A 27,133-nucleotide genomic window follows, 5' to 3' on the forward strand; every position below is an offset into this window, starting at 1 on the left:
ACTGAGCTCTTTTGGCGCTGGAGATAGAGTTCTGCAAAGGCTCCCTGCCCCTCAGTAATACAGGTTCTCTGAATTGCATGAAGCCAGTTGGTACAGCATGAAAGAAGGCAAGACTTAAACCCCTTGAGGGACTGTGAGTCACCATCTAGGAAGGTTCCTGAAAGAGCAAGAACATTTTATAGTTTGAGCAGTAGGATCCTGAGAAGTAGGCTTCAGGAAAAAGACAAGTTGAGGATTAAAAACTTTTAGAAACTTGAAGAATTGAATAACTATTCTAGGAAAGTTCCAAGGAGTAAAAAAGAAGGACAAAATGGGAAAGATACCCCCCCCCCCCCAATCAGGTCTCAACTAGAAAACTTTATTCTAGGTCAAAAAAATAGCCACAGAATATTTGACAAGAATCTGCCCTTATTATTCCAGTAGTGCTGCTCCATGCATACACAGAATTTTCTAGATAACAAGTGCCCACCATACTAGATTCTAGTCCATACCAAAAAGCACAGGGTAGGGCTACATATTTCAAAATTCACTCATGCTTTCCGTAGCATACTTCATAGGAAGATGCTTTTGTTTCAGAATGAATTTTGATTTTGAAATAAAGATGAGGTGGTGTTACAGTTGCAGTTTTTCTCTTCCATTGCTTCCACGTTTGTAGTAAGTAACAAGCTGTCGCGTTCATGTAGCTATGCAAATCTAGATTATGTCTATAGAGGAGGCAGTCCAATTTCATCTTACAGCCACTCACAATAGCCTGGCTAAGAACTTCTGAACTCAGGGCAGATTCTCATGCTGAGCCATGTGACCTAACTGCATTAAAAACTGAGACTTTAAGAGAGCTGCTCTGTGTGCGGTCTACCCAAGAAGATCAGGTCCAAGTGCTGTCCTCTCTGTATGGAGTCTGTGGAAACAGTGGACCCGTGTCGCAGGCCCTAGAGTCCGTGTGTGGGCATGAAGGTGGGGGAGGTGGGTGGTAACAAGGAAAAATGGTGTGACTTTGGAATTGGAGTTTCACCTTGCACTGTGCCATTTTCCATTGTTCCTTCCTGGGTTATACTGGGAGGCTTTCTTTTTTTTTTGTTGTTATATATTTTATTTATTTATTTGAGAGAAAGAATGGGTGCACCAGGGCCTCCAGCCACTGCAAACGAACTCCAGATGCATGCGTCCCCTTGTGCATCTGGTTTACATGGGTCTTGGAGAGTCGAACCGGGATCCTTTGGCTCTGCAGGCAAACGCCTTAACCACTAAACCAATTCTCCAGCCCCGCGGGAGGCTTTCTTTAGAGCAGTTCTTGTTGCTTTTGGTCAGAGTTAGAAGGGAAAAGGAAGAGAGCAGGAGACAGTGAAGAGGAGAGGAGCTGAGGGAGGTAACTGAGTAGGTTCTTCTTTTTGTATCCATCCTACCCAGGTCTTCCCTGGCCCTTGTGCCCACCGTTGTTCATTGGTTGGTATCATTCATGCCAAGAAGTGACTATCTAGCAACCAGTCTCTATGTGATCTTTGAGGGAGACTTTTGTGTTATATCTGGTCTCTTTTCTGTTGAAGAGGTAAAGATGTCTGTATAGGATGGTGGACACCTTAAACCAAAACCTTTTTTTTTTTTTCACTGAGGGGCACCCAGAGGAATCTCAGACATTTAAAAAAGATATTTTATTTATTTGAGAGAGAAAGAAGGAGAAAGAGAGAGAGGGAAGGAAGGAGGGAGGGAGGGAGGGAGGGAGAGAGAGAGAGAGAGAGAGAGAGAGAGAGAGAGAGAGAGAGAGAGGGAGAGAGGGAGAGAATGGGCATGCCAGGGCCTCTAGCTACTGCAAACAAATTCCAGATGCATGTGCCACCTTGTGCATCTGGCTTTCCATGGGTATGGGGGAATCCAACCTGGGTCCATTGGCTTTGTCGCCAAGCACCTTAACTGCTAAGCCATCTCTCCAGCCTTCAGGAAACTTTGGTGTGGCAACTACTGTCACATGAGGCAGTTAATAGATTTTAATGCCACAAATGACACATCTAAAGGATGTTATAAATACTTACTTCACAAGGACATCCAAACACTTCCAGGCAAAGAATCAGAAAAAAAAAGCGGGAATGTTTTAGAATTAAAAGTAAGGTGTATATTCATTAATGAGCTCCCAACCTAAAACTTCTGAGTAGCTTCCATTTCAGAAGTCACCTAGTAATTTCAGTGCTCTCTTTAAGTCTTCCGATGAGAAGCTTAAGCTGGCCTCCTGCTTGGTTTTTCTTGTAATTTCTTTCTAAGTTCAGGCTCTTCCTCTAATTCACCAGTAGAAGAAAAATTCAGGGTATCAATATATATGTCTTTTAGAACAAACCAGTGTACTGGATGTCTGAACTGTCCTGTTCATAAGAACCTTAGGTTTACCTAACCAGGCTTCTGAGTCTAGACTAGTGAAATAGTAGTTTTATAGACCCTCTTTGGCGTTGTTTCTACTGAAACTCTGCATGTTTCCAAAGGGAAAGAAGAGAAGACGTGAAAGAGCTTTTCTGCGCGGAATCCTTTGTGAATGCCCATTTCCAGCCTAGCTCCCATGGAGTTTGTAACTGACAAAGGGACATGGACTTTGCTTTGCACCAGAAAGGTGACTTTCTGCTCATGGCATCTCCATTTCCATTAATCTGGAGTTGTCCTTAAAAAGGGGGGGGGGGAACTCCCACAAAGAAAGCAGCCTCCTGTTCCTTGCCTCAGGCAGTGTTCCTGTGGAAAGCAATCAGTGGCAGCCAGTCAGGCGTCCTGGTAGGAGTTTCCCTGTGAACTCTGGCCATGTGGCCGCTGAGAGCCTTTTAAAGAAACAGCCTGCAGAGCTGCCCTTCAGCTCCGCCCTTGCTCTCCTGCTGTCTCCTTTAGGTGCTTCTTTTCTCCTCATCCTTCCCTCTCCGATTGAAGGACCAAAAGTGGGAGTGTTTGCACTGGGGCTGGCGAAGTAACCCAGTGGGTAGATGCTACTACATATGGGGAAAAGAAGCAAACAGAATTTCTATCAGTTTCCCATGAACACAGTGTGTGATCTGACTTTGAGAGAGATCCACTGCCCTTCGAGTCGCTCACCTGAAGATCTCAGGGCCCCTTTGTAACTATGAACCAATTTTAGGAACTGAACTATCTTGAAAAAAAAAATGTCGTGCCTGTTTATAAAGATATAAACTCAAGATGAAAGGAAACTGTGTTGGAATTGAATCCTGACTGAGGTTTTTATGTTTTATTTCTATCTGTAAATCAAACTGTAGTTTTTTTTTTTTTTTAAAATGAATACCAAGGATTATAGCTGGTTAATGGAAAACTTTCTCATAGGGAACGCTGCACTGCATTAAATTTACAGTTGTTATAAATAGTCTATGCTATACCTTTGTCACAGCGTGTTTGGATTCTTAAAATAAGATGTGTTGAAAGAAAGGCTTGCATCTCACTACCATGCATATAAATTTAGTGCAAGTCCTTGTTTTAAGGAGTTTTATGGGGTCGAGTTGACATTGCTTAATAAACAATTTGAAAAAGTTAAGCATAACCCAGAAGTCGTTTAGAAGTATGAGTCACTAGCCTGGCAAGCCAATAAGGTTAAGAGAACTGGGGTTGCAAAACAATTACTAGCCCAGCCTGAGGGACCCTGGGACTATATTACAGGTATCAGTTAAGAAAACAAAGCGGCAGTGTGTTGCATACTGCAGAGAACAAGCTAAGGTTGCTGACCAAAGCAAATAGCCGTGCACTGACCATGCCAATTTTTACATTTGTTTCAGAACAAGGGCCGTTCAAACCAGCAGAGGTAAGACTGACGTTTAAAATTTCTGTATGAACTTTGCATTTCCAGGGCTTTGCTGACGTAAGTGGGCTTGTACTTTTTACGATGTTCAATGTGCCTTTAACATGAATGGAGGGACGCAAATGGAGGGAGAATCCAGGCACTTGTCAGCGAAGCACACGAGGTGGATTAGAGGAGCCGTCATACTTTGAGTCTGCAAAACCTAGGTGGAGGAGAAATGTGGGTATTTAGCTGTTTGCGAAATGGAACTCTGAGGAGGAAAAGGTGCTTTCACCACAAGAAGCTGCTCGGCAGATAGACCTTCTGTCACGAGATGTCTTTGTCAGTGCCCAGCATTCTGTAGCAGTACTGAAAATTCTAGCACCATTCCTCTGAAGATATTGTTCATATTTTTCTGTAGTTTTCCATTCAAGCACAAACATGATTAGTAGATTAACATCATGTTTTGCAGATCACCCCAAGAGCTGGCGATATTTCCATTTGGTTTAACGTAGTCTAATTCCTAATGGCTGAGTGATCCCTGTGCATCTCTCTCAAAATAAAGTTATTTAAAAATTTAAAATGTAAGCCGGACGTGGTGGCGCACGCCTTTAATCCCAGCACTCGGGAGGCAGAGGTAGGAGGATCGCCGTGAGTTCGAGGCCACCCTGAGACTACATAGTGACTTCCAGGTCAGCCTGAGCCAGAGTGAGACCCTGCCTCGAAAAACCAAAAATAAATAAATAAATAAATAAAATGAAAATGTGTGAAAGATATGATAGACTACTCTTGTGTTGGCCATCAACCAAAAATAACTATGTTTTTATTACCTCAATCTGAAAAATAATACCATAACATAAACAAAAAATGGGAATTTCAGAATAACAGCATAATGAAAACTGTTACAACAGTATTTTAACAGGTACCATTACTTTCTGTTTAAAAGTTCCACCAATCCTCAGAATCAAAAAATAAAGAATAAAACAAAACCCAAAACCAATGAAAGTGCTACATGCTTAGTATGTTTTTAATGAGCTAGCATTTATATAGTGTGCTATTTGTTTCTATGGATTTGCATATGTACATAATTGATGCTTTATAGGCCTTCAAGAGTGTGACACAAAGGAACTCATTTGAGATGTAGCCGGTCAATGCATTGGTTGGTCAAGCGTGTGTTAGGTCAAGGAATGTACAACGAGATGATGACATTTTCTTAAAAAAATAGATAATAACAAATTCTTTCAGGTTAAAGTATCTTAAGTTAATTTTTGCAATAATGTTTCCTAAACAGAGAATTTTTTTTTTTTTAATAACTCGGGCTGTCAGGAGTCTTCCAGCAAAGGAGACAGTTTTGCAGAGCAGTGTTCTTTAGCTTCCTCTGTCAGACTTCCTCGTTATTGAGACAATATCCTGTAAAGCTCTGAACTTTAACTCACACTTACTTAACATTTATCCTATTAGATATGGGTATTGTCTTTTTTTTTCCTAAGAAAATGACTTCATTTTATTCCAATGTGATAAGGTGAAGTGGGTGTATTTACAGAAAGAAAAATGTGCTAATAAGTGGTTAATCATTTTCACATGACATTAAGTAATTCTCTCAGACACTTTTCTATCCTTAAAATTACACATAAGCCTATTAATGAAGGGATTTTCATGTTGCCTTTTTTAAATGCAGAAATAAGTTTTAGTGATTATACTTACCTTTTGCATATAAGCACAGTTTTTACTTATACCATACATTAATAACTTCTGCTTTCCTGGATCGAAAATGATGGTAAGCTCTTATGCCAACAAAACCATTTGGAAACTTTAGTTGATTTAAGGGAAATGCATATCAAAGAATATTAATAATGTGATTTTTATTTTTTCCCTTGAAGACATTCTTTGTCTTTGGTAGTGATAGAATTATTTTATGTTTCCCTCTTACTTCCTATGGGTTTCTAGTTTTAAAATTGCGAATTCCTAGTTTTAATTTTAACTTCCTTCTCCATGTAGGTTAGTTTTCATTAACTACATATTACATAGACCTGTACTGCTGTGCCTGGGATGTTCATCTCCCGTGAGTTCTAGCTCTTCAAAACCCCCTCTGACACCAAGAAGAAGATTTATCACTGCATATTTGTTCAGTTACTTTAAATCCATTAAGAAAACATATTTCATTTATTTGCTTGGGGAGAGAGAGAGAGAGAGAGAGAGAGAGAGAGAGAGAGAGAGCGAGAGGAAGAATGGGCACACCAAGGCCCCTCGCCACTTCAAGTGAACTCCAGACGTATGCGCCACCTGGTGCATCTGGCTTATGTGGGTGCTGGGGAATTGAATCTGGATCCTTAGTCTTTTCCGACAAGCACCTTAACCACTGAGGCATCTCTCCAGCCCTAAATCATTGCCTTCGTGCTGGCTAAAACAAGAGTACCATATCCATTTTCCATAAAGCACATGAAGCCTTGCTTGTTTTGTTGGTAAAATCAAGAGAGACAAGAAGACCAAAAGATTCATGGATGATGAAAGCTTTTTTTTTTTTTTCCTTTAAAAAAAGACAAAGTAATAGGCAGTGAAGCAAGAAATAATTACCAAGTGCTTATAAAATTAGGTTTGGCTCCCCACCCCCTCTAAGAAGATCAAAAGACATTCAGACTCCAAAGAATGACTCTCCTGGTCTCCTGGTGCTGTGACTAGACCAGAAGCTCCCATGGGGCCCCCCCTCCTTTCCTTTCTCTCCCAAAGACCAGGGGGGCCCAGCATTACCCAGGCTTGTGAGAATGCAGGTCAGGGAAAGACTTCTGTGAGACAGGACATTGAATTTTGGATTTTTAATACTGTCCAAACTAGGTTCCATGTTCTTTATAATATAAAATACTTTTTAGGTGCTTTTAAAGTATAATAAATCTCAAAATTCTCCAGTTGTACTTGATCCAAGTAGTTGAACTTCCCTTCTATTTTAAGATTTTCTTTAACATATAGTTCATTTCACTGACTACTTTGCCTAGATAAAAGTTTCTGTTTCTGGGGTGACAGACTTTCAGAGATTTTTCAGGAAGCACATCAAATATCAACAAGACAGTGAACCTGGTGGAGGGGTCCATGCCTGCACACTCTGCTTCTCAGGGGGTGGAGGCAGGATGATCTCTTGTATGTAGGGAGTTCAAGACCAGCCTGTACAACATTGTGAGACCCTGGTTCAAAAATAATCATAATAAAATGATAATTTAGCAGAAGAAGTTGTGTGAAATTAAACCTTCAAAACTGTGTGAAGTTAATAACAATAAGAGTAAAAATAAGCTACCACTTAATCCTTGCCTGTGGCAACAACTGTTCCAAGCACTTATAATAAATTTGCTCCTACAATTCTCATGATTAAAACTACATGGTAGTTGCTTTAATATCTCAAAAAATTAGGAAACTGAAGTAAAGTTGAAATTGAGGTTTGTCTTATTCTCTATAATCTTAACAACTGTACTGTACCACTGGCTTAATCTGACTCAAGGGAATAGATAGTTATTCTTGAACTTGGGTTTTATTTTTCCCATTTGTAAGTTTCTGATTTCTAGAAAATTCTGGCTTAGCAATTCTAGGAGTCAGACCAAAGGTTGAGTTCCCTCTTTGCTGCCTACACACTCCATAGTAGAGTGTAAAGGCTTCATGCAAAGACAATTTCTACTCTAGGTTAAGAAAGTGATGACTTTTGTGAGACGTAAATACTGGGAAGCTAACCATCATCTAGTCTCCTGTTGAAAATATTGTCTGTTGTGTTGTTCAGTGTTCTTTCTGTAGAAAGTACCTTTTTTTAAAAGTAGAATTTCAGGTAAAAAAGAAAAAAAGATGTCTTTGAAAGCCATTTTCTTCCACATTGTCAGATGTGCATCGTGCCTCCCATGTCTTGGCCACCAAGAAGCAGTATTTTTCTCTCACTCACAGCATAGTAAGAGATTTTTCTGGTATAATTATCCATCTTAATCAATTCAGTGCTTGTCTTAATGATGATTCTACCAGTATTTTACAAATCCATCCTAAAAGTATTGGGTGTAAGAATGAAAACAACTTTTTGGAAGTTTCTCTCACTAATTTTCTCTGGGTAGTCCTAAAGGGTATGACTTTGAGCTCCCTTGGGACTCTGAAGGTCACTATTTCAACCATTGAATTCATGAATGAAAACAATATCAGAATGAATCTTAAGAGAAATTGATGGCTCATGTATACTTAACAAAACCGATTGTGTTTTGAATGGGTCTGTCTTATACACACAGTCACAAGCTCCAACACTTACAAATAAAACTGCTTCTGTGAAAATCTGAGTGACATGATATTCCTAAAGTCAGGTTCAAATCCAGTTGTAGAATAAAATATTTTTAAAAATGAAGGCCTTAAATAAGCGAGATTACTGTAGTTATTAGGGATGAATTTAATGCTTGTGAAATCAAATGTACGACTGTGTAATTTGAAAGATTTAAAGTCTTGTTTTGCCTCTTATCTGTACTTTTATACAACACATTTTTTTTTCTTATGGGTTCTGTCTTTTTTTTTTTAATAAGTATTTGCTTTTGCGTTTCATGAGCTATATGTGTTCTACTTTTCAAAAGAATCTAGATACTATTCATTCATGATGAACACGCCGCTATCAACTTAGTGTTTGTTAAATCATAGCTTCAGACTTTGGTTTCACAGTAGTGGGCTTTCTTCAGTCCCTGGTCTGTCGGACCCCAGAAATTGCTGAGTTAGCTTGAGGCTTTTGTTCTTATGTCTTTGCTGGGAACATTTTCCAATGAAGAATGGCTTGCCTGGGGTTTGTCTACCTGTTTCCTTTAGCCAGGATGACTCAAAACAAATTGGTTATAATAGCTAAAATATTTCTTTTCTTCATGTTGTATCAGTGGCTTATCAAATGTAACAATGTCCAAGGGGAAAACCTGGGCAGGAATCAAAAAATAGGAATAAAGAAGTTAAACTGTAAACAAACTTTAAAGCCATGTGTTTTTCAAATTGAACCATGTTTTTAGCTGGAAAGAAAATGCAATTTTCATTCATTTTTCCAAGGTTTCAAGAGGCAATATAATTTTGAAATGCTAAGATCACCAACACGTCTTTGTTTTGTGTTTACTTTTCCGCCCAGAAACGGACCAATGGACTCCGAAGAGTTCCCAAACCAGTGGATCCAGGTATGTTCTGGTTATGTAGCCTACGAAGACTGCAGTTAATGTGGTTATGAAAGTATATGGGACTTGCTGTGGAAAGTCAGGTGCATGGTTGACCTTTGTTCCTTGCCGTTTGCTATATACTGTGTGACCAGGATGCAGAGGTCTCTGGTGTAAATCATTCACACCGTGAGCAACGCCCATGCCACACTCTTTCCATAGTCAGCAGCTGGGCAGGTTACTTACTTACTGAACAGCCTCAGGGTGCCTGGTTAATGCTAACGTACCCAGCATCCTCCCCACATTCCCTCCTAAGTCAGGTAAGAAAACCAACCAGCATGCTGTCACTTAAGATTAATGTTTCCTATGGGGACTGGGGAAAAGCCTGCAGCTGGTTCCCTATCAGCCCTTTGGAGAAATGTCTGCATCCTGTGTCTATGATGTTAAGGACTCTGAACAAGTGTCCTCTCTGGAGACCAGTGGTTCATCTGCAGAACACATTCAGTTATTTTCTGTTTAACTTTGTGAAGTTTTTCCTGTCATTAGCTTCGTTTTTCACCCATTAAGTAATGCCTTCCAAGGTTTAATGACTGAATATTTTGTTCTATGACATGATTCTGTATTTGAAGGTAAAAGGGACCCATAGCTAAAGGTCTCCAAATATATGAAAATATATTTAAATGTATTTAAATATATGAAAATATATGAATTTGATAGCAGTGGAACATGAAGGGTCGACTAGCCTTGCTGGTTTAAAAATAATCTGGATTTTGTGTTTTGTTTTCTCATCTCAGCAATGTTCTCCTAGTTGTAAAGTTTAGTTTGCAAAGCATAATAGCTTTTTTACCTGAAACCACACCCATGGTATGCCAGTTTATGAGCTGAGATTTATGGGAGCTTCGTGGCCTCTGGCTAGAAATTGCCTCACTCATGTCTGGTGATCAGTTTAAATCTTTTAACTGTAGAATAAAATTGAGGCCATTAAAAATGGGATTCTCTTTTACTTTTTAATAGTTCTGACTTTCCCAAGACTAGACCTTTTGTAGAAGTTCTGTGATCATTTTTAGAATGACTTCTCCTGTTCTGTTTGGTAGGAGTGCATTTCTGTGCATTTAACTTTTTTTTCCCTGTTTTGTATGAGTTGTATTTCTATTTCAGAAATGCATTTAACCATTAAAAATGCTATTTTAAATGTGTTTTTTTATTTTTTATAGTTGTTTTTATTTAGCCTATCTCCCTCCAGGGAAATGCATCTCCATGTTTATGGTGTATCATTAGAAACACATTTAAATGTTAGCAATTTACTTTACAGCCTCAAATTTCTGGAATCTTTTAGATTATTTTGAGGAAAATATAGTGTATTTGTAGATTATACATATGGCCATGCGGACCAATAATAAGACATAGTTAAACTTTAATCCTAAAGTACAGTACAATTCTTCAACATGTTATGAAGGATACATTATAGACACAAATGAAGTGCTTCTATATGTTTGTAAAATGTATAATGTGTTTCTGCCTAGGTATGCTAAGTGTCTCTGTGTGTGTTTCACACACACACACACACACACACACACACACACACACACACACATATATAAATAAAAGCAAATAGTTGGTGATCTTTTGGTTTATCCTGTAGTGGAGTTTGTACCTGTTTCTCCCTTTAGTCATCTTTGGATTTAGGCCTAAATTCTCTTTTTGAATCTTTACTTATTTATTTATGAGGAAGAAAGAAGCAGAGGGAGGGAAGGAGGGAGGGAGGGAGAGAGAGACAGACAGACAGACAATGGGCATGCTGGGGCCCCCAGCCACTGTAAACGAACTCCAGGCACATGCACCCCCTTCTGCATCTGGCTTACCTGGGTCCTGGAGGGTCGACCTGGGATCCTCTGGCTTTGCAGGCAAATGCCTTAACCGCTAAGCAATCTCTCCAGTCTTCTTAGGCCTAAATTCTGTGTCTGGGTTGCTTGACTTTCATCTCTTCTTTCTCCCCCTGCTCCTGAGGAGTTGGGGCTGGAAAGTCTTCTTTGTTTGGAGCTTTCCCATTGATTGATGACTGTCTTCGTCCTAATGTGGCCATTAGATTTTCACCATTGTGGAGGAAGTTTTCATTGAAGATGTTTAGACAAGAGATCCACACAGGGCCATTGTCTGCCTCCCCTGCCTTTCCTGGGAGTGGCTTCCTTTGATGGTCTTCTTCTAGCTAACTTGGTTACCATTGAGGCAGGAATTTTGTGGTTCCTCTGTCAGTGTAGCATTATATGCCAATGTACTGATAATTTTGGGGCATTCCTGGATTCTTGTCTTATGAATTCTACAAATGAAATCCACAGACCAGTGGATAAGGTTCAGAGGAATTTTAATATAGCTTAGACATAGGAGGGTGAGCTGTAAGACAATGGAGCTTAAGCCCAAAATGTAAGAGAAGGAAGCATGGTACAGCTCTTGCCCAGGGGTGGGCAAGAGGGGCCTTTAAAACTGCTGGAAGAGGGCTTAGCGGCTAAGGCCCTTGCCTCTGAAGCAAAAGGACCCATGTTCGACACTCCAGATGCCATGTAAGCCAGACACAAAGGCGAGGCAAGTGTAAGGTCACACATGCCCACTAGGTGGTGCAAGCATCTGGCATTTGATTGCAGTGGCTGAGGCCCTGGCATGCCAATTCTCTCTTAAAAAAGAAAAGCCTGGGCTGGAGAGATGGCTTAGCGGTTAAGCGATTGCCTGTGAAGCCTAAGGACCCTGGTTCGAGGCTCGGTTCCCAGGTCCCACGTTAGCCAGATGCACAAGGGGGCGCACACGTCTGGTGTTAGTTTGCAGAGGCTGGAAGCCCTGGCACGCCCATTCTCTCTCTCTCTCCCTCTATCTGTCTTTCTCTCTGTGTCTGTTGCTCTCAAAAAAATAAATTAATTAATTTAAAAAAATTAGAAAAAAAATAAGAAAAGCCTGTAAGAGAAGACAGAGCTCTTGTCTAGGGGGCAGGAGGGGACCTAAGCCCCATAAAAGGAGGCAGAGTTCTTCCCCAGAAGGGCAAGAGCGAGTTGGAGAAGCCCACCTTGAGGCTCAGGTTGTGGTTTTATTTTTATGAGCTCATAGATGGGCAGCTGGTTTAGCAGGTTAATCCTGATGCCTAGAGTATGGGGCCAGGAATTTTGGAAAAGAGCAAGTCATTGCAGAATCTTAACTTTCTAGGAAGGGCATGGAAGGACTCCCCAAGAAGAGTGATAAGGAAAGGCTTGATTCTGCCAATGTTTCTGACTGGTATTAAACTATACTGACCTTGATTTCCCCCCTATTGGCCCAAGGACAGTGCCCTCATTTAACCAAGAGAAAGCTATTCACTTTGAGGTCCTGTCCTCCCTAAGCTGCCTAGCCAATTTCTAGCTCCCATTGACATCTCCGAGTGCTAATTCAGTGACTGTGTTTCTGGTCACATCTAGAGTGTATTGTAGAGAAATTATTAGATTGTTTTGGTTTTTTGGGGGGTTGGGGAATGGTGGCCAGGTGTCAGTAGTTCACTAGCTTGAGCTTTCAGAATCTTGTCCACAGTAAATCACACATCTTCTCGTGGCCTTTCTGTGCTGGAAAGGAACTCGTGAGTGATTTCTCTGTTCTTAAGTAATTTTACATGTGTTCATGAGTGACTGACTTTTCACTGGGTATGGGCTCCCTTGCCTTTAACTTCCATCTGTTGAAGTGGGAATGGACCGTCATGGTCTAGTGCTGGGAGCCTTGGCTCTGAGCCCTGTTGTCTGGACTCACAGGTGAACATAAACTATTTCCTTGTGATCTGACCTTTGCAAGCTTATTTCTTCTCTCATGTTGTCATTTATTAATTTGTAAAAGGAGACCAGGAACAATACCTGCCTTACAAAGTTGCTGCAAGCCTTACATGAGGCAAGACCATAGAAGCGACTTGTGTAGGCCCCTACTAAGTAGCAAATGCTGTCTAGTAGGCATTCTCCTACCAATTAATTTGTATTAGGACATGTTACTTAATATTGAACATTTAGTCATGTGGAAAAGCAAAAAGCTTACCATTTATGTCTTTTAAACAGTTTTTAAAATTATTTTAAAAATTTATTTGAGAAAGAGAGAGAGAGAGATCGAGAGCAAAAGAGGCAGGTAGATGGAAAGAGAATGGGTGTGTCAGGGCCTCCAGCCACTGCAAATGAACTCCAGACTCATGCGCCCCCTTGTGCATCTGGCTTACATGAGTCCTGGGGAATTGAACCTGGGTCCTTTGGTTTTGCAGCCAACTGCCTTAACCAGCAAATCATCTCTCTAGCCCCAAGTTAGATCTTTGCAAACAGATTCTGAATCTGATTCCACTGAATCAAGAAATTGCATAAGCAGAGCCATTTTCAAATTTCCCTTTATTTCCAGCTTTGCCTAGTACCTTTATGATTTTTTTGCTTATCTTTACTGATAGACACAATCAACTGTAATGAATGAGAGGGATTTAAAAAAATTTATTAGTGTTTGTGACAGTGATAAAGAAAACAGAATGAACTCCCAAAGTTGAGAATGTGTACTATGAAGTTCTGACACAAGAAAGATGTAAGCCATAGGTCTGAATTAAAGCTTGCTAGCCGATTTAAAATACTCTGTGAATAATTATGCTTAATCCCTATATACAATATTTGCAATCATTTTACTATCTTTCCTTGTATCCCACTGCGTACTAAAGTCATTTTTTAAACCAATTTTTAATCTTTTAAAATCCAGACTCTGGTAGCACTTTTGAATCACTTAAATAGAGCAGGGTATTTTCATCAGTTTGTACTTTTCTTCCCGAGACAGATGTTGGTATCAGGAAAACAACACTTGTAATAGACAGATCAATTATTTCAGGCACATGGAGGTGCGAGGCCTTTTACAAGAACATGAGATCATAAATCTCAAGAAAATCTGAGCGCTGGTGTAATATTTTTACCTAAAGTGGCACTCAAGGTCAAAGTTACCAATTAAATTTTAATACCGAGCTTTAAAAATCCCCTTCTGGGCTGGAGAGGTGGCTTAGCGGTTAAGCGCTTGCCTGTGAAGCCTAAGGACCCCGGTTGGAGGCTCGGTTCCCCAGGTCCCACGTTAGCCAGATGCACAAGGGGGCGCACGCGTCTGGAGTTCGTTTGCAGAGGCTGGAAGCCCTGGCGCGCCCATTCTCTCTCTCTCTCTCTCTCTGTCTTTCTCTCTGTGTCTGTCTCTCTCAAATTAAAAAAAAAAAAAAAAAAAAAATTAAAAAAAAATCCCCTTCTATCTAAGTAAAGGAGATACAGGATTTTTTTTCTCCTGTTTGTATGCAGCATATCTGCGTGTCAGGGCATGTGTTATTTTCACCCAAGTCCATGTTCTTAGATTTTTGCAAAACTGTCTCATGTTTCTGGAACCCAGAGCACCTTATATTGAATTCTACAGTCACTAGCTTTCAAAATATCCAGGCTATTGATTGTACTTGGTTGTGCTGCCTATAGATGTGATGGGGCAGATGACAAGGAAAGGGTTAGGTATTTCTCTCTCTCACTCATTCGCTCTTTTTCTGAGCTTAAGTGGTCTGTGATAACCTTGAATTGTAAATGAACAGATGATGGTGGAATTGATGAGTTTTTCCCCAAGCTCAGGCCTGTGTGCTCATTGCTCAACTCTTAATTACAAAAAGATGCCTGTGACTTACAAAGGCTGTGTTCTCTTTTCCCCAGGAAGTGTCTTAACCTTTTCTTTAGCTGAAATATCTTTAAAGATGGCCATTTTTTTTTCCTTCTGTTGGGTGGATAAACTTGCTGTATACAGATCTATTTGTTCTTTTTTAAAAACTTAAATTTGAATTTTGTTGCATAGATTTAGGTATCATTCCATCTGATATTTGTGCTTCAGTGAAAGGAATCAAGAAGTCCTTTTTTCATTCCCTGCTTTGTGTCTTACGTGACAATAAGCACAGCAATGTCATTATAAGACATGGACCTTTTCCTCAAAAATTTGTAACATATCTGGGAAAGAAATAGATATAGATACAAAGCTTTGATTGTGTAAATGAATATGCATATAAATATGTGTAAAAATTCAGTATTCTATATTATTCAATGTATGGATCCCTCATATTTTATGAGCAATTTATAGTCTTACAAACATGGGGAATGTGTTTAATTGTAGTACATACAAAAGAAGCTCAATCAATCATAAAAGTCAAAGAAATGTCGGCTCAGATTAATTTTAGGCTGCTTTGTCTGTAGATATTTTTACTTAATAAGTAAACACTTTGTTTTGCCAGTTTATGGTCATGAATTACTGGTTCTGGTTCTTCTTCGTGTTTTCATTTTAAGGGACTCCTAAATGCATTCTAAATATAAACAGAATTATTGATTTCTTTTAAATTTGTCTTTAAACATATCGACTTGCTCAATAAAAACATTATAGTTTCCAAATAGAAAACATTGGTAGGAAAAGTAACAACCCAATATTTTTAAAATCACTGATCCAAAAGGACACATTCTACTTTCATGTTCTCTTAAAAAATGAGGGAAGCACATGCGTATTCTTGAAGGTTTTAGCAAATGAGCTTTTGCCTGTAACCAGTAAGTACCACTTTCCATAGGTTGTAATATTTGCATCTCAATCAGTCTTTGTTGCCTCCATCTCCTCTGTCACCTCCAACACTAATTTCTCATCAAAGCTGAGTCCTAACCTAAATGTCGGAAGCATAATTGTAAATGTGTAAAAATACATTTCACATGGAAAGAAATGAACTTTTGAACAATCTAGCCAGGAGACCCCAATGATTAAGATTCATTACAGAGGCAGGAGAAAGCTAAGCCGGGAAGGAGTCCTGGAGAGCATGCTCTGTTTTTTAAAGTAGCTGAATTCCCCCACCCCACCCCTAGCTTCTGTTAAACTGTGAACAGTAAGACTTGTCTTGTGCTGAAGCAATTGATCCCCTTGTTATTTTCAGGACCACCTTTCTAATTCCCTTCACCGTGATAACAGATTTCTGAAATGAACAAATGAACAGTCTGGCTCACGTTCCTCTCTCTCTCTCTCTCTTTCTCTTTGGTTTGAGGATTTATTTCTGCTGTTCAGAGAGCTCATTTTGAGTTCACAAAGGATCACTACTGCTGTCTGACAGGTCTGGGCCTGTCTTGCCAGGCTAGTCTCTCGCACTGCTTAGGTACCTTTTGAATAGGAACAAAGGGGAAAGCAACCCTATGAAGATGCGTGCGGAGGTCCTTTGAGATGGAGAGCAGGCATCAGGGATGTGCTTAGTGTTGTGGCAAAACACGTTTATTATTATATACAGAACCTACTGCTGGGCCCTTTATGAACTTCTAATATAACCTTTGTTGTTGATAGCTTTAGCTTTAGCAAATAAGTATGCGTCCATCAAAACATTTAGAAGAGCATCCCAAACGGGAAGCCATCTAGTGAACTGCTACTATGAACATTTATCATTGCATCACTGACCAGAACTTCCTTATCTGGAAGATTAGATATGAGCTTCATTTCCTTGCCTGTGGCCGTGCAAGCTGAATGCTAGTCCAGGTCAGATGAGGAGTGTTCCATGTAATGCTAAGTGAAAAAAGAAACCTCAGACATTTCTTATAGGACAGGTATCCTCATTTTACAGAAAAGGTCTCATGTATTAAATGAAGGGAATTAATTAGGTCATGACATATTTGTTCCCAGTAACAATACTTGGTGTAAGTGATACCCAACAGCTATCCAGAGAGAGCACATTGATAAAGTGCTCTTTCATACCATGATCATTTATGGTCTTAATAATACCACAGTCTGGGCTGGAGAGATGGCTTAGTGGTTAAGCGCTTGCCTGTGAAGCCTAAGGACCCCGGTTCGAGGCTCGGTTCCCCAGGTCCCACGTTAGCCAGATGCACAAGGGGGTGCACGCATCTGGAGTTCGTTTGCAGAGGCTGGAAGCCCTGGCGCGCCCATTCTCTCTCTCTCCCTCTATCTTTCTCTCTGTGTCTGTCGCTCTCAAATAAATAAAAATAAATAAATAAATAAATAATACTTAAAAAAAATACCACAGTTCTATATACAACTAGTGAGAATGGTGGCCACATTTATTGGAACAGTGGAGTGTAGTTTGTCAAAGATCCATCAAAATGACTCATATAAGTAATGAGTTATTTTAGCATATTCAATCCAGTAGGTTTTTTTTTTCAATTTTTACTTTGGACAAAAGGAAAAAGCTCATGTTAGGCTCTTACAGTTGCTTTTGCAGATTGTTTTTCTTTTGAGACGAATTCATTTGCTTTCTGTGTAGCTGTGAGATATGGGGAGGCTTCCTTGCCTTTGGTGGACGTGGGATTTTGTTGGAGAGGTGGGAAATGCAAATACAACCTGCTCAGTAACAACACTGCATGGCATAGGATGAACCAGCCGTGTGTGGTGTTGGTTCACGAAAGGTGCTTTTGACAATGGACGCCACCGGGGAGAACTCACGGTGGCTTGAAGAGATGAAATGCACCTGAGGAGGAAACAAACCCCTCCGACATCTATCAGTAGTTTTACCAACACTACAGGTTATCAACAAAGGTGTTAGTCTGTTGCCAGGTTTGGTTCAGCTCAAGTCTCTATCAACCAGAACACTTCTTGCTTGGAACCTGAACCCTTCCCACAGTAGCTTAAGAAAGAAGCAGGCTATGCATACCAGCTCAGCTAACTGGGAAGTCAAAGGGCTTATTTCAAGCAGAGCTGGATCCAGGCCCTCAAGTGATACTTTCCCCAGTGTCTCAAGTCTCCTTTCTTTGTGGACTTCCTGTCAGCAGGTACCTCAGGCACATTTGTCTCATTTGCAAAGGTGTGCCCTCACAACACTCCTTCTACATTTGCTGGTAATGAGAGTTTTAATTGGCTGGGCCTTGACCAAGCAAGAGCTCTTCTCCGAAGCAGTAGGTGCAGACCCAGTGTTCCGTGATTGGATAGCCTGGTCTCTGGGCCTCCATTCAAAGCCTGGGGGTGGGCCTGCCAAAGCCTATCAATACAGAATTTTTGTTTTAAAAGCATTTATTTGCAAGAAGGGAGGGAGGGAAGGAGAGAGAGAGAGAGAGAGAGAGAGGGAGGGAGGGAGGGAGGGAGGGAGGGAGGGAGGGAGAGAGGGAGAGGGAGGGAGAGAGAGAAAGAGGACAAGTGTGCCAGGGCCTCTGGCTTCTAATCACCACAAATGAACTCCACATGCATGCACTACTTTGTGCATATGGGTTTATGTGGGTACTGGGGAATTGAACCTGGGTTGTTAGGCATTGCAGGCATGTTCCTTAACCACTGAGAAATCTCTCCAGCCGAAGAATTTTTTTTTTTTCAGTTCTATGTTGACTGAATAGAGGAGAGAAAAGGAGGGGAAACAACATTTTCTTTTTTTAGGCATTTCATCCTTGCATATATTGCAGCTGGCTGTCCCCTCTCTCTCCTGCTTTCTCCTTTTCCTACCTGTAGGCTTTTCTGGAGTAAATTGGAAAGAACACACCTGAGGCAGGAACTAGGATGCCCAAAAAAGCCTTATCCCATTGGGAAGTTTCCTTTGCAGGTAGAACAAGAGAACAGCAATCTTCTTGCCTCACAGTTGACTTTCTTGTCACCCTGTGCTTTTACCTAGTGTAACATGCATAGTCTTCTTTGAACACAAATAATTCACATCTAGAAGTTGATAGCCCTTTCTGTATACTCAATATTCATATAGATTGGTCCATCCCGAGTTAGAGAGTAGAGGAAACAGGATCCAACTACAACATTTCATGAGAACAAAAGATATGAAGGGGGTTGGAGGGATGGCTTAGCAGTTAAGGCGTTTGCCTGCAAAGCCAAAGGATCCAGGTTCAATTCCCCAGGACCCATGTTAGCCAGATGCACAACATGGCACATGCATCTGAAGTTCGTTTGCAGTGGCTGGAGGCCCTGGCATGCTCATTCTCTCTCTCTCTGTCAAATAAATAAATAAAAATAATTTTTTTTTAAAAAAAGAAAGGTATGAAGGTTTTCTCCATGCTAGAAAGTTCAGGGTGGGAATGCTGGAGAGCCAGAATGCTCAGCCATGGAGCCAAAAGCATGGTAAAGAAGAGGGAACAATGAGGAAAGAGAGGAAGTCAGATCTTACTCTTGTCTCCACTAGGCACTTTCACTCACATCACCACTTTTAGTCACCAGAGACATCTCTAGGCTGAGGTCAGACTGACAGCTTTGCAGGGGCACAGGTTAGCATGGGTGGCCTGCCCCTCCTCTTCCTAACTGTGTAATCTCGGGAAAGGTTACCTGTGTTATCATCTTAAGCCCTTTGTAGTGTGGAGTGAAGAGCAAACAGGCTAATGGATAAAAGCACTTCACCAAGATTATCACGAAGTAAGTGCTTGGCACGTGGTGATGGCGTGGTGGTGATTAATACAGGCTTCTGTTGTCACTGCTGCATAGCAGGTTGCCGTAGGTAACACGTGTGTATCAGTTTATAGCTTCTGAGTCCAAAATCTGAGCACGGCTTAGCCGACCGAGTTCTCACAGAAACCTCCTTACAGTAACCCGTAGGCTGGGGCTAGATCTCATCTGACAGCTCAGCTTTGGAAGGGGCCACTTGCAAACTCACATAGCCGTCAGCCACATTCAATTCCTTTTGGCTGTCGAAGAGAGGGCCTCAGCACCCCACACACAGTGTCAGAGAATGTCCTAGTTCTTTGCTGTGGGGATTTTCTCATGTGGATGCTTGCTTCACCTGACCATGTAAACCAGCCAAGAAGGCAGTAGGGTATTCAGCAAGATGTAAATGTAAGTATTGCACGATCATCATGGGAGTGAAGTCCCATCCTGAATCTCTGGGGTCTGATGGATGATTCAGTTTACCCAGGGGTACACAGTAGTGGTGGATACCAAACTTGTGCTGTGTTTGAGGGTGGAGGTCTCTGCTGAGATCTTCTGTGTGTCCAACCGGCTTTGGACACAGACAAACATTACTTCCAGGCTTGGGAGATGGCTCAGTTGGCAAAGCAAACATGAAGACCTGATTTTAGTCCCAAGAATCCCCAGAATGTACAAATGATGCACACTTGCAATCCTAGCACTGGGGATGCAGAGGCAGGGAGATCCTGGAGTCCCATGGCCAACCAGTTGAGGCAAAATAATGAGCTCCAGACAAATAAAAGACACTGTCCCAAAAAAGATAAATAACAAGTGGGTGGCATTTTTGAGAATGACACCAGAGGTTGTCTTCTGGCTTCTAGACATGTCACATCTCTGCATGCACGCGTGTGCTCCCAGACACACGCACACTTACCAACGCGCACGCACATAGGCACCTACTGAAAAATTAAAACAACAACAACAACAAAAACAAAAACAAAAATGAAAAGAAGCAAGGAAGAAAGAAAAGCCTTTTTCCTAAGACCTAACTCTATAGGACAGAGCAAATTAGCAGTGGGATCTGGTCGGCTTTGCAGAGTTCATCGGTGGCTGTTGCTACAAAGTACATTTATGGGTGATTTTATTTTCTGCATTGCTAATTTTTGAAAGTGTTTCATCTGAGATTGCTACAGTGTTTCAATTAGTTTGGACGATTAACACTTAGCACCAGAAGAATCCCCAGCAGAAGATAAGGCAGCTAGTTCGAGGGTTCCTAAGCTCCCCGGGCCTGGTGGGAACAAGCTGCTGGACGAACATTTCAGAAGTGGAAAGAGGAAACTCTGGCGCTCTAAATATTAAACATGAATACAGAGGAGTTTTTTTTTTTTTTTTTAAAAAAACCCACTTCTAAGTCATTAACTATTTAATGTACACATTTAAAATATAACTCTGAAAAGTTGCCTTCAGGTTATTTTAAAATGTCGTCCTCAGGGACAGAAATGTAATTGAATTTGTTTAGTTATGACTCTATAGTGAATTAGAATATATTTTTTTAAAAAATAACTTGACCTCCTTTAATAAACTAGAGTTTTGCATTTTGAAAAGTTTATTGTAAAAGAAAATAGAAAACATGAAGAAGTAAGGCTGGGGAGGGGACTTAGTGGTTAAAGCATTGCCGCACAAACCTGAAACCAGGAGGTCAGATTCCCCTGGAAGCCCAGCTAGAGCAAAACATGGTGCTTATGGTGTCTGCGATCCCACGTGCCTGCGGAAAAGGGAGGCTGAGTGGAGAATCCTGAAGCTCATGGGCCCACTAGGCTGGCCACACATGCACGTGCGCGTGTACATACACACACACACACACACACACACACACACACACACACCCGGAAGAAAATCCGAGGGAGCACTACTAAAACTCCCAGGACAAGAGTCTGTAATCTGTTAAGTGGATCACTCATCACACTTCTATTTTGCTATTTTGCGGTGCACTTTTTCCTGGTGCTTGTGTGTATAGCCACATGTTTGCAAAGTGTCTGCGTCAGTTTTTGCTACTCTGCTCTTATCACTCTGTATCAGGAGCATATTTGTTTATACGTTTGTTCATCAAACCATTTGACAAGTATGCAGAATTGGCATTCATCTTAAAGAATGAACAAAATGCGTCTTCACTTACACAGAACCCAGTGTCGTGGAGCATAGTGAAAATTTGTGTCAGGGGATGCATAGAAGACAATGTAATGATACGTGGTCATCAGACAACGATGTATAAAATGAGATCCGTGATACACGTAGGTGACTGATGGAAAAAAAAAATGGAGATGGGGCTGGGGTGGTGGTTCAGTGGTTAAAGGCACTTGCTTGCAAAGCTTGCTGGCCTCAGTTCAGTTCTCTGGTCACTTACGTGAACCCAGATGGGTATTCAGCTGCAGTGGCAGGGACATGAGTATATGCACACACACAAATACATGACGTTTTGAAAAATGTCGATAAGGGAAATGCAGACCTAATAAATCACTTTGGCAAAGACCCTGTAGTATAGAAGGCAGAAGAGGTTACAGGGGTAGCTGGGTGTGGCGAGGAGCAGATGGAAACGGGGCGACATCTTTGTTATTCCACTCTGGGCAATTTGGACTTATCATGATCCCTTGAAGAGTTTCCACCCGAGAAATAGCATGGTCAGCTAGCGGTTGGAAAGGATGCGTCTGGCTATAACATGAAGGCTCTCTAGCATTATTCCATGAGTTTCAAAGCTTTGAGGTGACATTAGCATATAAGTTGTTATGCATTTTTTTCTTGTTTGTATTATGATAATCATTTTAAGGGACATGGGCACATGTACCCATAGGACTGGTTACCATTTAAGAAACAGTGTCTACGTCAAAGCATACGTACTCTAATTAATATTCACATGTATATGTGTGTATATATATGAACAAATATTACACATATATAACTTTCTCTCTAGTTCTTTCAAATATTTATATCTGTATTTATATTTATATTTCCTTCTTGGACAAAGAATTCTTCCTTCAGTCTGTTTAGAACTCACACGCAGCACGTATGTGTAGAGATATAGCAATATTTATTATCTGTCATCTATTATTCACTGCCCTTTAGAAATGTTACATTGCACTGTATCTCTAGCATTATCAGCACGAGAGAGCGTCATGTCCTGTGCTTATGAGCACTGCACCCCTCCTTTCGCTGTAAGTCATGCGAAAGGCCAAGAGCAGAGTCTTCACATATACTCTCAGTCCAGGTGCTTTTCACGTTCACGATGGCATTATGCCTACGTGCTGCCCTCTGTCCCACCTGGGGCATGAATCATTCCTTTGTATCTATGTCATATATACCACCTGTCTGTTAGTCCTTCAGTGCCTGTTGGGTCTCAGTTACTGGATGGACTGCCATAGTATGCTCTTGAGTGCTTATGTTCATATAATCCATATCTTACTTAGCCTTTCCCCCTAGGGCTTAAAAGTAATGATGCAGGGCTGGAGAGATGGCTTAGCGGTTAAGCGTTTGCCTGTGAAGCCTAAGGACCCTGGTTTGAGGCTCGGTTCCCCAGGTCCCACGTTAGCCAGATCCACAAGGGGGCGCACGTGTCTGGAGTTCATTTGCAGTGGCTGGAAGCCCTGGCGCGCCCTTTCTCTCTCTTTCTCTCTCTGCCTCCTTCTCTCTGTCTGTCGCTCTCACATAAATAAATAAAAAATACTAAAAAAAAAAAAAAAAAAAAAAAGTAATCATGCAGTAGAGGCAGCAGGCATGAAATGTGGTAGGACAGATTTGTGCCAGCCCTGTTTGACAGTGGGACCGGGTATGGAAGATAAAGCATATTGGTACCATCTGCGGCTTCAGCCCTCCACTGCAAGTCTTGAAGCTGTGTGTTGCCATGCAAACATGGTGTGTTTAATCGATGCTTTGAGGGGAGCGATGGCAAGTGGGTCGTGAAAAGCCTCTGGATTCCGGCCTGATGCATGGCTCCCGACATGGAGAAAGCGCACCTCCTTATGTCTCTCTACCCAGTCGGGCTTGCAGAGCCCTCGCACGTACATTGGTCTACAGGGACAACGTGAGGCCGTCATTCTGGCCCCAACTTTCCTTCCTGGACAGAGAATTCTTTCAGTCTGTTCAGAGCACCACAGAAAGACTAGATAGGCGAAAGGTGGAATGATGCCTGTCGTCCTTTCTTCACTCCAGAGGGAGAAACTTGACATTAAAGTCAAATGCAGTGCTGTGCTTTGGGGATCCCATATTTAAATACTGTATATATCTTCCGTTTAAATTTAAGCAGTATCCAAGAACAAAACCTGGCCAATGGTTTTGAGAGAACAAAATGGCAACACCTTTTTGGAATATCACACTGTTCAAGGATTTTTTTTTTTTTTCCCTAGCATAACAGGAAGAAATTGGTTAAAAAAACCAAAAAAAAACCATATGGACTCAGGATGAGCATATGATGTATTTTCAACTTGAATCGGCACTTTACTCATATTTGTAGTGTGACTGAAAATTAATTTTGGTGAGGCATTTAAATTGGGGAGAGGGGAAAAGTTGCTATCTGGGACTAAATCAACATTCCTGGCACCTCATTAGTCCCTGTCTTATGAAGCTACTTTCCCTACCTAAAGAGAAGCTACTGGAATGAGAAAAGCTCATAATGTTTAGTGCCAAGTGCAAATCTTGCCTCTCCAAAAAAAAAAAAACTCAATTAAGCATCATCTACATACAAGAACAAACATACTTCGTGGCTCGTGCCAATTTTTTAAATAATGTTTCTGAAAGTAAAAAAAAATGCACTCTATTTTTTAAATCTTAATTTGAAAGGTTTCCATTTGGTCTTTAATGTGTGATTGTGTTGTATAAATTTAACATGTTTTGGGAATGTCCATACCTAAGCGTATAATGGCAGAATGTGTGGGGTAAGTGTTTGGACCCCTGGATCAGATCAAGGTGAATCTAATTTTATTTTGTTCTAGCCCATGTGGGTTTTTAATGCATTCAAAGTACATCAGCCACAGTGCTTGGCGCCAAGTGACTCATCAGTGGCTCAAGTGCCAGAAGAGGAATGAGCTTGAAGTTAGAAAACATGAGTTTCAGTCCAGCCTCCTGTGTATAATTCTTTTGGTCATTTAATAAGCCTTGATTTTTCTCATCTGTAGAATGGGATTGAAAATACTCTCCCTTACCTATATAACAACATGATCTATTAGTGTGATTGAAGTAATGTCTTTTTTAAGGGTTGTATTTGTTCATTAGAGAGAGAGAAAAAAAGGGGGGGGTGGAGAGAATGGGTGCACCAGGGCCTCCAGCCACTGCAAATAACTCCAGCACATGTGCCCCTTATGGCTTTACATGGATATCTGAGAATCAAACTTGGGTCCTTAGGCTTTGCAGGCAAGCGCCTTTAATCACTAACAAATTCCCCCAGCCCTGAAGCGTTATATTGATGCAGACATAAAACGAAATGCATCCATGGCATGTGGATTTCTACTTTGGTAGGTGTTGAGGATCCTCAGGAGTCTGTCTCCTTCATCCTGGCTCAGGTAGTCAGGCTCGCCACGGAAGCAGCATTCTTGCTCGGCTCCCCAATTCCTTGTGGATTCACCTGAGCCCTGACTGATGTGCAAGTGTGGTTTATCTTCTTATCTCCTCGGTTCTTGCTACTTTCTGAAAAAGAAAAACTGATTCTCCAATGGAGAATGAAATCAGCATAGGTTAAATGGGATAAGCGTTATTAATTTGCATTATTAATTTAGGAAGATTTTGATAGATGTAGCTCCTTTTTAGACCAGAGGCTAGTGGAAGCTTCTCACTGGAGACCTTCATCTTGAACTCCATAGGATTCTGATTTGGTTCCCAGTTCTAGCTATGGGTTCCTTTCCACTGAATGGATCTCTTAGCCAAACAGAAAGTTGTTGGTTACCCACCAAGGCTGAGTGCCACCATTGTGCACATGTGTACATCTGGTCATGCTGGTTAATTTCGAATAGTTGTGACACCTGTTTGCTCACAGAATTGTTGACTACTTTCTCCCAACAGCTCATGGAGTGCTTTCTAGCACAAGATGGGCTCACCTTAGGGGAACTGGCTCCCTTCTGGATTCCAGCCAAATTTAATTGTTCTGTGTTTGCAGCATGTGGTGTCTCCAGCAGTAGCGTCTTCCCATTTACCTCGGGCTGGTAATTTGAAGCAGGGCCTCCTTATTTTGTCCAGGATGGCCTTGGGACTTGCTGCATAGCCCAAACTGCCCTCAATCTCTTGATCCTCTTGCCCCAGGCTCCTGAGCACTAGGATTCCAGCATGCACCATCACACTCTGCTCTAGAATCTTTATTTTATCTCAGACTCTCAGTGATTAAATCATGATTCATAGTCTTGCTTGTATTTTAGGTCACCCATGGAACTGCTATGTTATCTCTGCAAATTTTTTTATTACCTTTGTCTAGGAAGTTTCCCTTTTGTTTGAACGTATATATTTAGACTTTTTCTTGTGTTCTAACTTACAAAACTGTTTTAAATAAGAAAAAATATGAAAAACACAACATCTCACAGTCTTTGAATGGCATGGCAATCTGAAAAGGACAGAATAGTGATCTCACATGAGAAAAGAGATGTGCCATTTTTTTACAATTATAAATTTAAAAAGAAAATAAACATGGTATACCCGTGTTTATAGCAAACAGGCAGGAATGGATCCTTTTAAAAAATTCCAAGAATTCCTGGAAATGTGTTGAGATATCTACCTACCTACCTACCTACCTACCTACCCTTATCAAAAGCCTTTCCCTTTCTTCTCTCTTTTATTTCCGTGGTCCCTGCTCTTAGAAACGTTGTCAAAAGCCAGAGCATTCTAAAGACATGGCAGAAGATACAGCCTTGAGGCTTCAGAGAATCACAGGCGGCAGGCGAGGCTCACATCCACCCACCACAGCCAGGCCAGTTCTTTGTGTCCCCTTCAAACCAGTCAAGGATAAAGAAGAGATCGTAGCGATGCTTAGGAAGGGTTAGCTCAGGTTGTTAGTGGAAGCAGCTTGGGGAAGGACTTTGGGCAGAGGAGACTAGCCAGAGGTTTCTGTAAGGTGAAATAGAATGGAATCGCAGGGGGGAATTTTTCTGTCTTCAATTTTAAAGAACGCTGGTCTAACGAGTTTGTCTTTTTCTTTCCCCTGTATTCCCCTGACCTTCTTATCAGCTCTTGACTTTCTCCCTCGGGGATTTTCTCCTGACTGTTAGAACCCACTCCTGCGCCAACCCTGAGTTCCCCACACCACACCCTTATTGCAAAAGAGTGGCTGAGCATTCACATGCTGGAGCCGCTGCAGGACGCCCGTGCGCGCCGCTGCCAGCTCCATCTCTGGCTAACCCTGAGAAATCTCAGGTTAGCATTAGTCATTAGGAATTCTGCTGAACCAGGCAGATTGGTCAAGAATGTTCAGTCTCCTTCTTTCCAAGCTGCCAAAACATCATCCTTAGGCCCCTTCTTGGGATCCTCTGGCTACAATGAGGCAAAAGTTGATTTGTTAACCTCTTGTTCTACACATTTCATTGCACGCCATGACTACGCTGTCTTATAGACATGATTTGTACGTCCATGTGGACAGTGGTGAATATTAGAATGAAATTTATTCATGTACTGTAAGTTGACATACTTTATTTTCAATTTTCACAACAAAATCTGTGGGATAATGATGTATATGTTTTGCACTTGATGAAGCTATGATGTAGTTTAAAGCCTGTTTAAATTCACAGAAGTAGTGAATTTATACTGAAGCTGAATTTTGAACCAGGCCCTTCTAAAAATATCTGGCTTCTGGACCCTCCTCAGAGGCAAACATCTCCAGATGATAAATGTCCTATATAAAATGGCGTATAAAGTTTCCATATGATGTATATTCATTCTCATATTTCCCCATAGG

General features: G+C 41.1%; 1 protein-coding gene across 1 annotated transcript in view; it reads left to right on the plus strand.

Annotated features, from left to right (window-relative positions):
- Window positions 1-27,133, plus strand: part of Vav3 (vav guanine nucleotide exchange factor 3) — a 388,131-nt gene that overhangs the window by 277,155 nt on the left and 83,843 nt on the right. Inside the window, exons 18-19 of the mRNA XM_045138234.1 lie at window positions 3,750-3,775; window positions 8,862-8,907. Of these exons, the coding sequence (XP_044994169.1) occupies window positions 3,750-3,775; window positions 8,862-8,907 (72 nt within the window). The remainder of the gene's footprint in view (window positions 1-3,749; window positions 3,776-8,861; window positions 8,908-27,133) is intronic.

The sequence above is a fragment of the Jaculus jaculus genome, chromosome 19, assembly GCF_020740685.1.
Source record: "Jaculus jaculus isolate mJacJac1 chromosome 19, mJacJac1.mat.Y.cur, whole genome shotgun sequence".
Classification (NCBI taxonomy): Eukaryota; Metazoa; Chordata; class Mammalia; order Rodentia; family Dipodidae; genus Jaculus; species Jaculus jaculus.